The following is an 11,800-nucleotide window of genomic DNA, read 5'->3' as shown; positions in this document are numbered from 1 at the left end:
TGATACCCCTCCACCCCCAGGGTTTCTGCTGCTTTACAGCAGTGTTTCTTAACCCGGGAGTCGTGACCCGAAAGTAGGTCACAAGAATGTATGAAAGGGTTGTGAACAAACTTTAAAAACAGATTCTCCTTTAAAGGAGAATGTGGGAAACGGTGGCTTTTCCCTTGCGGGCTGGCAGAGTTGCGGCTTGCAAGGGACTGCTGGAGGCAGGAGGTCGGGAGCGAGGGGCCGGCTCAGGGCTGGCCATCGATGTTTATAAATGGGGCCTGGTACCAAAAAAAGGCTGAGCAGCGGGGAGCATGCGCTCCTTAGCCGCCAGGCACCGGCGCCTCGCTCTCCCCCTCCCCCGCCCGCTTCTCTTCGGTTTCTCAAGGGGCGATGCGCGTCTGAGGAAGCTCCTTAGGAGCCCCACGCCCACGATGGTAGGGGCCCGGTGTCTCCTCTCCGAGTACCCATGTCTGCACCCCCCGCGGCCCGGCTGGGCGCTGGGCTGGCAGCGAAGGTGCGTCCCCCCCGCCCCCGGCGGCGTCACAAAGACAGCCCCAGCGCAGGGCCCGCGGCACCCGGGGGGGCGGGGCGGGTTGGGGCGCGGCCGGCCGCAGCCATGGTCTCCGTCGGGACCAGCACTGAGCTGCGAGGGTGAGGGCCGGGCCGGAGCCCTTCTCCCGCCTGCCCCCGCGCGGCTGCCTCCCACGTGCAGAGGGCGGGGATGGGGATGGGGTTGCGGCTGCGGCGGTCCCCGACGAGGCACCGCTAGGGGTTAATGCCCTGACTCGTCTGTGGGTTGGGGTCTCGGCTCTCCCTCCCTCTGCGGCACGGCCTGAGAGCCCAGAATAGCAGTGCAAGCTGTGTGTGTATGTACGTGTGTATGTATGTATGTGTGTGTTTCCCTCTCTGGCCACAAAGCTTGTGGGATCGGCAAACCAGAGCGCCTCTCCCCCCCCCCCAAGACACAGCCTTTACACCCCCCCAACAAGCTTAGGGCTATTGGGCAATTCTTACCCGGGTCCTCCTCCCTAGCCCGGGTGAGCAGGGCCTGCAGTGAACTGGAAGTGAAAGCAAGCAAGCAAACTGTTCCTGCCCCCCTGGTCCTTTCTTTCCTGATTGGCTCATTGCATTAGTTTTCCTTACCAGGGGGTGGTTTTGCAAAGGTGGTCACCCTAACCCCACTCAAAGAAGGAAATGGCAGTAAGAGCATTCATTTTAGTAGCAGGAAGAAAGGAATGCTTTTCTGCATCCTAACTACAATAGGAAAGGCTTTTTCTCCCCCTCTGTGAATTGGATAGATTTACTGGTTTTAGCTACTAATTGTATGGGCTTCTGCCTTAACGCTATCAAAAGCTCCTTTAAAACATGTTTTATGTCCCCCAGGCTCACTCACTGCCATCTGCCAGAGTTATCACGCAAACATGGGATGATTCCAGATCAGTATGTGATGCCCTGGAAAGAAGACATGAAGAACAGGCACTTTGCTTTAAAGGTAGTAGGGGCAGGAAACCATTTCCTCCTGAGGACAGCTTAATAGAGACCTGATTTTCATAAGTGCTGAACAACTGCAGCTCCCATTGGCATGATTTCCAAAGGTCATAGAATCATAGAGAAATAGGGCTGGAAGGGGCCTCCACAGGTCATCTAGTCCAGCATTTCTCAACCCATGGGTTGCAAGAATACATGAAAGAGCTGCAAGGAAACTTTAAAAATGGATTCTTCTTTACAGGAGAAAAGTGTGGGAAACCATGTCTTTCCCCTTGCAGGCTGGCAGAGTTCCAGCCTGCAAGGGGCTGCTTGGGACCCACCGTGTCCCACACCCATCCCTTCCCCACACAGTGGGAGCTGGGGCCTAGGGGCAGGGGACAGCAGGTCAGGAGTGAGGGTCACTGGGTCGAGGCTAACCATCAATGTTTATAACTTGGTCCCATTACAAAAAAAGGTTGAGAACCACTGATTTTAGTCTAGCCCCTGCCTGAGGGAGGATCATCCTTATCCAAACCATCCCATACAAGCCATCCTCTAAACTCTACATAAGCAGAGTTGCCAACTGATGATTTTTGGCGTTGTTCTTAAAGTCTACGCCTTGGAAATGTGAAAAAAGTAGCACTTTCTTGTATATATATTTATATATAAAAGAAAGAGCTAATTTTTTAATATTCCCAAAGCGTAGACTTTGAGGACAATGCTAAAGATCATGAGAGTTGGCAATACTGCAAAAGATCAAGCCAGGCAAGTCTTGTCTATATTAGTGAATTAGCTTTTTACTCTAAAATTTTTGACATCTGAAACAGTCCTCTTCTGTTGTGAATTCTCACCTTTTGACTATATACCTCCTGAGAAATCTCACCCCCCCCCAAAAAAAAAACCACCCCCAGCCATTTTCTTCCTTAGCCATGAGCCCTCTGCCCCTATTATTTAATTTGGTAAAAGCATTCCAGAAGCGCTTACTGAAAGTGCAACACAAAATGAAATCACATAAGCAGAGTTAAGGAAATTCCTAGCCAAATTAAACTGATTGATGAGAGCAATGGAAGGCAATTTGAATAGAGAGCCAGTGAACCACTTGGAAGATGAGAAAAATCTGATGGAGCTTCTGTGTATTTGCGAGAAAGTGGGCAGCAGTATTCTCATTTTCCCAAAATAATAGAGCCTGCAGATGTATGTCAAGGAAAAGCCTCCTAATTAGAAGAGACTGTAGCAGAGCTGAAGTGGCAGCTGTGGTGTAATTAGCTAATGTTGTGAAAACAGTGATGGGTTGGTCTGCAGATGTAAGAGGCATGAAAAAGGAGATTTGTAGGAAATGATGGTGTCAGTATTAGGGACTGGAGAGACAAATGGGAGTTCTGACTTGAGAGACTAAGGGAAGGACATGGAAACATGTTTAAAGTATCTTTTCTTTTTGCTCTGGAAAGGCCATGACTGCCTAAGACAGCTGTAGAAACTCAAGTCTAGTTCATAGCCTGGGGAGTTGGAGATGTAGATTCACATCTTCTCCGACTGTGAAAGGCCTAGAACACAGGTCTCCAACTTCCTGGATGACAAGTGTATCCACTAGGCTATTATGTATAACCACGTGTATGCCACTATCACCACCCCTTCTTGATTTTTAATGAACGTGGCTGTGAGTGCTGAACTCAAAGCAGTTAAATCCAACTGGATCAGGCTACTGAGGGGATTTTGGTACAAGGGGGGGTGTATAATTTGTGCATCCCAGATCACCTTAGGCAGATGACAGATGCCTAAACATCTGTCTGTGCTAAGATGGTGGCCTCTCAAGGTATGCAGAGTAGCCACACTAGGTGCCAAGTAAATTTTCCGGCAAAAAATTAGGCACCTGTGGCATCTTTGCTTAAGCACTGAAGGTAAGGTTTCTGTTACTTGTGCTGTTGGGCTTCAGCACCTAAAACTACGAAGTCCCATTTTAGTCTCCTCACTTTCTTTGTGAATCTCACCTCTGACACATGATCCAGACATGCTTAGCATGCAGCAAGAAATATAGATGCATATAGCAGTCAAAAAAATTGTGGATGATTATATATGTGTGTGTTTGTGCGCGCGGAGTCTCCCAATGCCTGAAGAAGGGTGTTTGTGTCCGAAAGCTTGCAAAGAACTTTTTTCTAACTATTTAGTTTGTCTAATAAAAGATATCGCATCTACCCAAAGAACCTTGCCTGCCTGTGTGTAGGAAGTAGACAGGCAAATGTTACTTCTGTGTACAGATAATTTTGAACCTCAATTCTACTGTGCATTTGCCTGAAGAAAATGGTGGGGTTTGTACACCAATATACTGCTGTTGTGCTTATATGCTTATGGGAGAATTATTTGAAAATTTGTCTTAGGTGTTTTTTATATGTAGCCATCTATATTTGCTTTAATTCTTGCTTAGTGTTGTTTTCCTCTATTTCTTTTGAGCCATCAGTTAATACTTTGTTCTCCTATCAGTGAGCGTTTTCAGGTAAACAGTACAATTATTTAAAGGGCTACTTAAGACAAAAGCAGACACCAGCCATAACCATTGGAATTTCTTTCCTCAGCATGCAAAGCTTGCTGGGATATATTCTGGAGCAGTGGAAGATAGTCTGTTTTTGGAGCATAGGGAACGACATTGCCATGGAGAAGACCGTAAACTCCTCCGGAAGAAAATTTCTTATGAAATGGTGATTCAGGATGTTCCTTTGCATTGTCCGCTCTCCAGATACCAGAAGTCTGCAATTGCTCATGCATGCCGGAGGAAACTCTGATCTGTCTTTTTTCATTTGTTTCAGTCAGGTTGGAACTGTGTAGGCCATGAGGTTTAAATCTGCTGCAAAAAAACCCCCAACATGCTGTCAGTGCAATTTTTTTCTTCAAAGTAGAATTAACATTTTAAAATAGATTAGATATTCTCTTTGAAATGTCAAGTTGTACCAGCCTGGAATTTGACCTGCTTAGGCCCATAGAAAATTTTGACTTCAGCGTATATTTTATCAAAAGCATGTAGACCAGTGCTTCCCAAACTTTTCCTCAGCATGACCCCATTTATGACCCCATTTCCTCAGCATGGCCCCTCACTTCCAACCCACAGCCCCCACCCCCAGCATCACCCAAGCCCTGGCTGCCACCCGTGGGAGGCAGCAGCTACTGTGGCCAGAGCAGAGCATGGAGCCTGGCTCCACCCACCCGTGGGTGGCATGGCTGCTCACTGCAGACTTCAGGCTCCTTGCCCTTCTGCCCTCCCCCTGGGGCTCCACAGCCTAGCATACGGAGCTGGTTTGGCCCTGCTACAGCCCTGTGCCATGTTGTAGGTGCAGAAATCTCGGGGGCACATGCCATGTCACCTTGACCCTTCTGCCCCCCTCCACCCATCGCATTGCTTGTGCTCTCCCTGCTCCTCCAATGTGTCACCTGTGCCCTCTCCCCCCGCCCCTATAGATTTACCTGGAGGGAGCTGTGGGAGCTGCTCTCCACCTCCGCTTGGCTGACATGGGCATGTGCCCCTGCCTCCAATCACCCTCCCCTGCTCTCCCCCAGCCCCAAGCAGCCCCTTGCAGGCTGGAACTCTGCCAGCCTGCAAAGGGAAACCCACATTTTCCTGCATTTTTTTTTCCTTTAAAGGAGAAAATCCACATTTTCTCTGTTAAAGGAGGCAATCCACATTTTTTCCACAATGAATAAATAACCTGGATCCCTGTTTATAACGACCCTATCAGCTGATATTGCGACCTCATTTGGGTTCATGACCCATAGTTCGGGAACTGCTGATGTAGACATTTAGATACTTACCTTCAGTTTAAGTAAACCATCCTACCATATGCAGTTTTCCTTTGCCAACTTCAAGATTTTGGGTATTAACCCCAGCCCTTATTCTCCATGGTCTTCTTGGAGAGAATCTACTATGTTGCCAATGTCATTTGAGGCTGAATAACTAACCTGCTCTCCTCTCATTGTTCTTCAGGGGTCACTGGCTGACCCACTGCCTCCTTCCCCTTGTTTAGGTGATAGGTAAGGTAGCTTCTAAAAGGAAGGTAACAAACCTTCCATAGACTAGCAAATGTGGCAGAAGACCAGCTTGGCTTAGCAATGAACTCGTCAGTAAACTAAATCCCCAAAAGGAAGCTTATAAGAAGTGGAAGCTTGGACAAATAACTAGGGAAGAATATAAGAGCATTGTTCAGGCATGCAATGATGAAGTCAGGAAGGCCAAAACACAAGTAGAGGCCATGAGGTTTAAATAGCAAGGGATGTAAAGGGTAACAGGAAGGCTTTCTACAAGTATGTTGATAGCAAGGAGAGGATCAGAAAAAGTGTGGGACCCTTGCTGTATGGGGGAGGCAAACTTGTGACAGAGGACGCAGAAAAGGCTAAAGTGCTCAATGCCTATTTCTCCTCAGTCTTCACAGGCAAGGTCAGCTCCCAAACTACTGTACCTGGCAGCATAATTTGGGAGAAGGTGACCAGCCAGCAGTGACAAAAGAACAGGTATGGGACTATTTAGAAAAGCTGGACATATACAAGTTTGTGGGACTCAGTGAGATGCACCTGAGGGTGCTGAGAGAGTTGGCTGATGTGTTTGCAGAGCCACTAGCCATCATCTTTGAAAACTCATGGTAATCAGGAGAGGCCCCAGATGATTGGAAAAGGGCAAACATAGTGCCCATATTTAAAACAGGGGAAAAGGAGGATCCAAGGAACTACAGACCACTCACCCTCACCTCAGTCCCTGGAAAAATAATGGAGCAGATCCTCAAGGAATCCATTTCTAAGCACTTGGAGGGGGAAAAGGTTATTAGGAACAGTTGGCACCAGGGGCAAGTTGTGCCCGAGTAATCCGATTGCCTTCTATGATGAGGTGATTGGCTCTGTGGATGCGGGGAGACTGGTGGACGTGGTATACCTTGATTTTAGCAAGCCTTTTGATACAATATTCACGCAGGCAAGATAAGGAAGTATGGGCTGTATGAATAGACTGTAAGGTGGATAGAAAATTGCCTGGAGCATCGGGCTCAGAGACTAGTAATCAATGGCTCGATGTCTAGTTGGCAGCCAGTATCAAGTGGAATGCCCCAGGGGTCAATCCTGGAGCCGGTTTTGTTCAATATCTTCATTAACGACCTGGAAGACGGCATACAGTGCAGCCTCAGCAAGTTTGCAGATAACACCAGCTGTGGGGAGTAGATATGCTGGAGGATACGGCTAGGATTCAAAGTGACCTAGACAAATTGGAGGATTGGGCCAAAAGGAATCTTATGAGATTCAACCAGGACAAGTGCAAAGTCCTGCACTTAGGACAGAACAATCCCATGCACCAGTACAGGCTGGGGGCTAACTGGTTGGACAGTAGCTCTGCAGAAATGGACCTGGGGTTTACAGTGGATAATAAGCTGAATATGAGCCAGAAGTGTGCCCTAGTTGCCAAGAAGGCTAATAGCATACTGGGCTGCATTGGTAGAAAAAATTAATCATGGTTTACATTTGAAAGCTGCTCAGCATTTATTAAAGTTCTGGGATATATAGAAAGAGCTTTTCCATAACAAATATATTTTACAACCACTTAAAGCAAGACAATTAGGTTCTTACTTGGTATTTTATATGATAATACCTTTTATTTTTTTAATAAATACATCAAAACTTAACTTTAAAATGTATTCTCTTTACAGAGCACTCTCTTCCAAATAGTTATTATTCTGTGTTCTGGGCTGAAGAGGGTTCATTCCCAACTAGTAGATGAAAAGCAAAGGAGCTGTCTTCAAAGTAATAAGCCCTTACGAGTCATAAGTAAAATTGCCATGGAAACAAATGAGCAAAAGGGCCTAAAGAATATTTTTATTCATAATTAATGTGTTCTCAGTATTGAGTCAAGAAATATTAATCACAACAATAGTGCTTTTCCCTAAGTGGTCCCAAATCTAAAATATTTGCATTTATATTTCTTTAGAAGAAAAATGTAACATTATAATTTTACTGCTTATGACTGTTCCCTTCAGAGCAAGGGTAGTTGTGGATAAATCTCCAGCTGACATAAATCTCCTTCACCGATAGAGAAATAAAAATATGAAGCCAGAAAGAATGGAGGAGTTAATAACCCTATTACTGCAACATACAGAGGCATTTAAAAAGGCTTGCAGCTACATAGGGGGAGATTTTCCATGAAGTATATACTGTGCTGGGCTGCATAAATGATTCTACACTGCTGCCTGGCAATCCTTGGCATAGAGGGTCACACCAGAGAGGACGGGGCCAGGCATGTTGATAATACTGTGGGCATTCTTAGCAGCAGTGCTGCTCTTAGCCAGCCCGGGATGGGCTGCTATAACTTAGATCATCCCCACAGCCTGCCAGAGTTATGTCAAATGTGACTTCAATAGCATGTCAGCCGCCAAAGCCACCAGATTCAGAAAGATGTATAGTATTTCTGTCTTTCACATAAGTGACCTGGGTTCAGTTCCCCAATGGGGCCAAATGCAACTCACAGTCACTCAGTATTGCACTGCCTTGTTCTCATGGTAATTGCATCATATATTGAGGTTAATGACCAACTACAGCATTGGCATGATGAGCTTGTCTTCGAGTTTAGGCAGTATTTACTGTCTCGTGCTGCAAGAGCAGGAAGTCTTGGTTTCCAACAATAGACCCAGCATTACAGCTGAGAGAGAGCTGAAAGCTACCATTATCCTCCTTCCCTCAGGCTACTTGTTCTATGCTAGGCCTCAAGAATCTCACCCCAGAAACTCATCCTATAGGACTTCATCACAGCATCATTTTGTTACATTGCGGTGTCCATTAAAAGTCTCTCTTTTCAGTGTTTGTAACCAGAAACAATCCATGCCTACTCCTGGCTCCAAAAGCTAGTTCTTGGCATGGAAATATTGATAAAATTCTCTATAGCTATTGCTGAAATATACAAGCATGGAGGGGAAAAAAGCATCTGCATTGACCAGTTCTATTTTTTCAGATGCTCAAGAGTGGCTTCTTGCAGCTTAAAATCTTGACATATTTTTTAATACATCAAAACTCCAGATAGTGAAATATGAGGATATTTCATAGTGTGTGAGAACAGGCAACTACTTTCAGCAAAGTATGGCAGAGCTGCTCACCCCAACTAAATCAGTGCTGCATAATATGCTCACATATACTTTAAACTGGTTAAGACACAACAGCCCAGTATCTGATGGTTCCAAACTACAGCTACTTTGGAAAAGGAGCCCAGTGAGACTGGGACTGGGACTCAGCAGACTGGAGAGAAAGAATCTGTCTTCTTGTTGGAGAGGGAGCTTGTGGGAGAGGAACTAGACAGGGATTAGGAGTCAGAGTGATGCTGGATGGGAGGTTGGGACTATTTGAACAAGAAGAATGAGACAACCCATTAGAGAGTTTGAAACTGGGAGAAACCAGGGAGAGACATGGAACCAACTGGAGAGACACAAAGATTAGATGATAAGGGGGAAGATGATACTGGGACTTACTGGACAAGAAAACTGGAAACCAGACAGTTACGACAAGAAGCTAGGATGCATGGGGAGGACGGCAATGTGGCAAGGAGCCTGCTAAATGAAGGATGACTAGAGGGGAGAGGCAGGTCAAATGAGTAAGGAACTGGGACTGGTTGGGCAAGAAAACTGGGCATTTCATGGGAAAAAACAATGAGTGGAGAGTTCAGAGTCCTGATTGAGAGACAAGGGTTAGGTGGGCAAGGTAACTATGACAGGGGAAAGAAGAGTGGAGGTAGAGATGGGAACAGGTGAAGAGAATGGTACTGGGATGAGAATTAGCAGAAGCAGACTGGACTAATAAAAGGATAAAATGAAGGAGACAGAAACCTTCAGGCTCAGGGCCAGAATTGCTGCAACTACCAGCCTCCACTTGAACAGAGCACACTCCTTTCCAACACTTAGAATGGACCTCAGGATTCCTGCATCTAACCATTCTCCTCCTATAGCCAATAAAACTGGGAAACCCACTGGCAAAGACTGTGAAGATGTGCTTGCAATGGTCCTGTCCAGCTCAGGTTGGTCATATAGTCCTAGAAGGGAACAGCTATAGGTGCTCCATCAGCTGAACTGGCAGGTGTCTGTAAGGGAGCTGAAAGTTCCAACCCTACTGATACATCATGTGGCCATCAGTATGAAACTACCTGATTAAAGTCTGTGTTTTTTAAAGCTTGGCTTTTTCAATTAATGTAGGTAGGAGAGAAGGCCATGGAAAAGGGGGGGGGGGGATGGGGATGAACTGCATTGAAAGAACATATATTGCAGATTCAGGCACTCAAATGTGAGGAAGTTCTGCTATTAAGACATTCTGTGCTTGTGCACAAATTACCTGGTCACAAACCATTTTTTCCAACAGAATCCCTGCCTCAGTCAGTACAGAGGATAGACCTGCTCTGAGGATGAATCAGGGCTCTAGAGTGACTGAGGCAGGGGTCTTGGACAACAGGCTTTTGAGGCACCGCAAAATGCACACGGTGCACATGAAAAGGTTTTCTGTGTTGCATATTTGCAGTGCAGAGCCAAAATTAGATACTGGGAAATCCCAGTATCTAAAAAAAAGGTTAAAATAAAAAGTGGGGCAGTGCACATGGCTGCAGCATATGCCACTTGAAACAGGAGTCTGGCCAGCCAGAGCCACATGTGGCTGCCAACCAGGGTCCACACGCCCAGATCACTGCTGCTGCAGCCCTAGGAGGCCCTCAGAATCCCAGGTAAGGCTGCTGGGGCCAGCCCAGGTGCCCCTGCTATTTGTCCCCAGGGAAATGCACATGCGCACTCATCTGGACATGCCCTATATGTTCAAAGCCCAGTTCCTATTAAGTGCTGTATAATGTAAAATACTCTAACAAAGTCTCAGTTATATCTAATTTGGTAATCAGAATTAGACAATACTCTTACCTTAATCTCTGTGTGTGTCAGTTCCACATTTGTAAAATGAGAAACAACAACCCCTCAGCTCACAGGGGACAGTGAAAATAGTCTTCAGTGTTTGAGAAACACTTGGATAGTCCAGTGATAAGTACTATAAAAAAGATCACGAAGAAATGAAAAGTTCTGTCTTTACAGCAGGGTTTACTAGTATGCACTAAAGAAGGCTGAGGGCCACACAGTGCACAGTGAGGAGAAATCAAAATATTGAATAGTAGTAAATCAATTGAGCATTGTCCAGCCTGTGCACTGAATGAGGCAGGGATTCTATGAAACAAAACAGCACATGGCAATGTAATTCAAGATTGTATCATCATGCATACAATTGCATATGCAGAGGCCAAATTAAGGCTGCAGAAACAATCTTGAACAATCAGGCATTTCTCAGCTTTTGAGTATCCAACTTCACAAACCCGTGGTCTTGTAACCATTTGTGTTTTTTGTCCAATTCATGTTAATGTGTGGACACTAGGTAAACAATCCTAAATAATTTAATAATCAAGAGTTAGAGGGCTGGAGGGGAAATCAGGGGTCACCTAGTCTACCCACTGAACAAAGATAGGAGACACTATTCCCATACTATCCCAGACAGATGCCTAGCCAGCTGCTTCTTGAAGCCATCTAGTATAGGAGATTCAACAACTTCCCTGGGCAGCTTTTTTCCTTGTCCTCCTGTTTTTACAGTAAGGAAGTTTTCTTTTTTATCTGAGAGTTAATCTAATCTTTATTGTTGCAGTTTAAACCCATAATATGTATTTAGAGTCTAGTTTCTTTGCATCTGTACTTTTCCTTAAGTATTTGATTGAAGTCAGTCATTTGAAGAGATATTGCCATTCTGAAAGGTTCCCAAGACGTCACAGCATATATTTAGTATGAGATCTCCTTCATGTCTTAAATAGCTCCTTTTAAAAAAATAAATCATTCTTGGGCCACTAAGAAATGCAATCAGGGAAAATTGTGTGTCACAGTTACATGTGATCCAATACAAGAGGCCAATACGCTCTCCTTGCTTCTTCATAGTGGAAGGGACCCAAACAAAAAAGGCTAGGGCAGTGAGCTGAGCTCACAGATAACTGCTTTTAAGCTACTTGGATTGCCTCATTTATCTGGCTTTTATAGCTGAAGACTAAACAACAGCAATATGCTTCTTCTGTGTTTTAATTTTGATCTTGAAGCTTTTTAACATGAGAGCTTTTATCCAGGTAAAAGATTAAGCTTTTTGTGATGGATCAGATGTAGGCACATGAGTCTTCAGCTGAGGACTAACTCTGTCTTAGCACCATCATGGCCTTGGAACAAGCACAAGGTGACTTCAAGTGAAAATTCTTCACTGTTCAGCATTCTGTTTGGGTCCTGTCATGCTGGCATGCCTGACCTTGTGTGGGTATGCAGCAGGGAGAGAGCATGGAAGGTAG

The 11,800-nt window shown here is 45.4% G+C and overlaps 1 protein-coding gene across 2 annotated transcripts; it reads left to right on the top strand.

Moving 5' to 3' along the window:
- The first annotated feature begins 320 nt into the window (after window positions 1-320).
- SPMIP10 (sperm microtubule inner protein 10) lies at window positions 321-9,626 on the top strand. Of its 2 annotated transcripts, XR_009461026.1 has the most exons (4): window positions 321-502; window positions 1,372-1,480; window positions 4,026-5,949; window positions 7,128-9,626. XR_009461026.1 is itself a non-coding variant. In XM_059724899.1 (3 exons), exons 1-3 carry the CDS (start codon window positions 420-422, stop codon window positions 4,230-4,232), a joined length of 399 nt encoding a protein of 132 aa, XP_059580882.1. In that variant the 5' UTR covers window positions 321-419; the 3' UTR covers window positions 4,233-9,626. The 2 variants fall into 2 exon arrangements, 1 of the variants encoding a protein (XP_059580882.1); XM_059724899.1 differs by having other exon boundaries at window positions 4,026-9,626.
- Window positions 9,627-11,800: the final 2,174 nt, after the last annotated feature.

The sequence above is a fragment of the Alligator mississippiensis genome, chromosome 3 (assembly GCF_030867095.1).
Source record: "Alligator mississippiensis isolate rAllMis1 chromosome 3, rAllMis1, whole genome shotgun sequence".
Taxonomy (NCBI): domain Eukaryota; kingdom Metazoa; phylum Chordata; order Crocodylia; family Alligatoridae; genus Alligator; species Alligator mississippiensis.
Note: the sequence above shows the minus strand (reverse complement) of the source record. Positions and strands in the feature narration are given on the sequence as shown.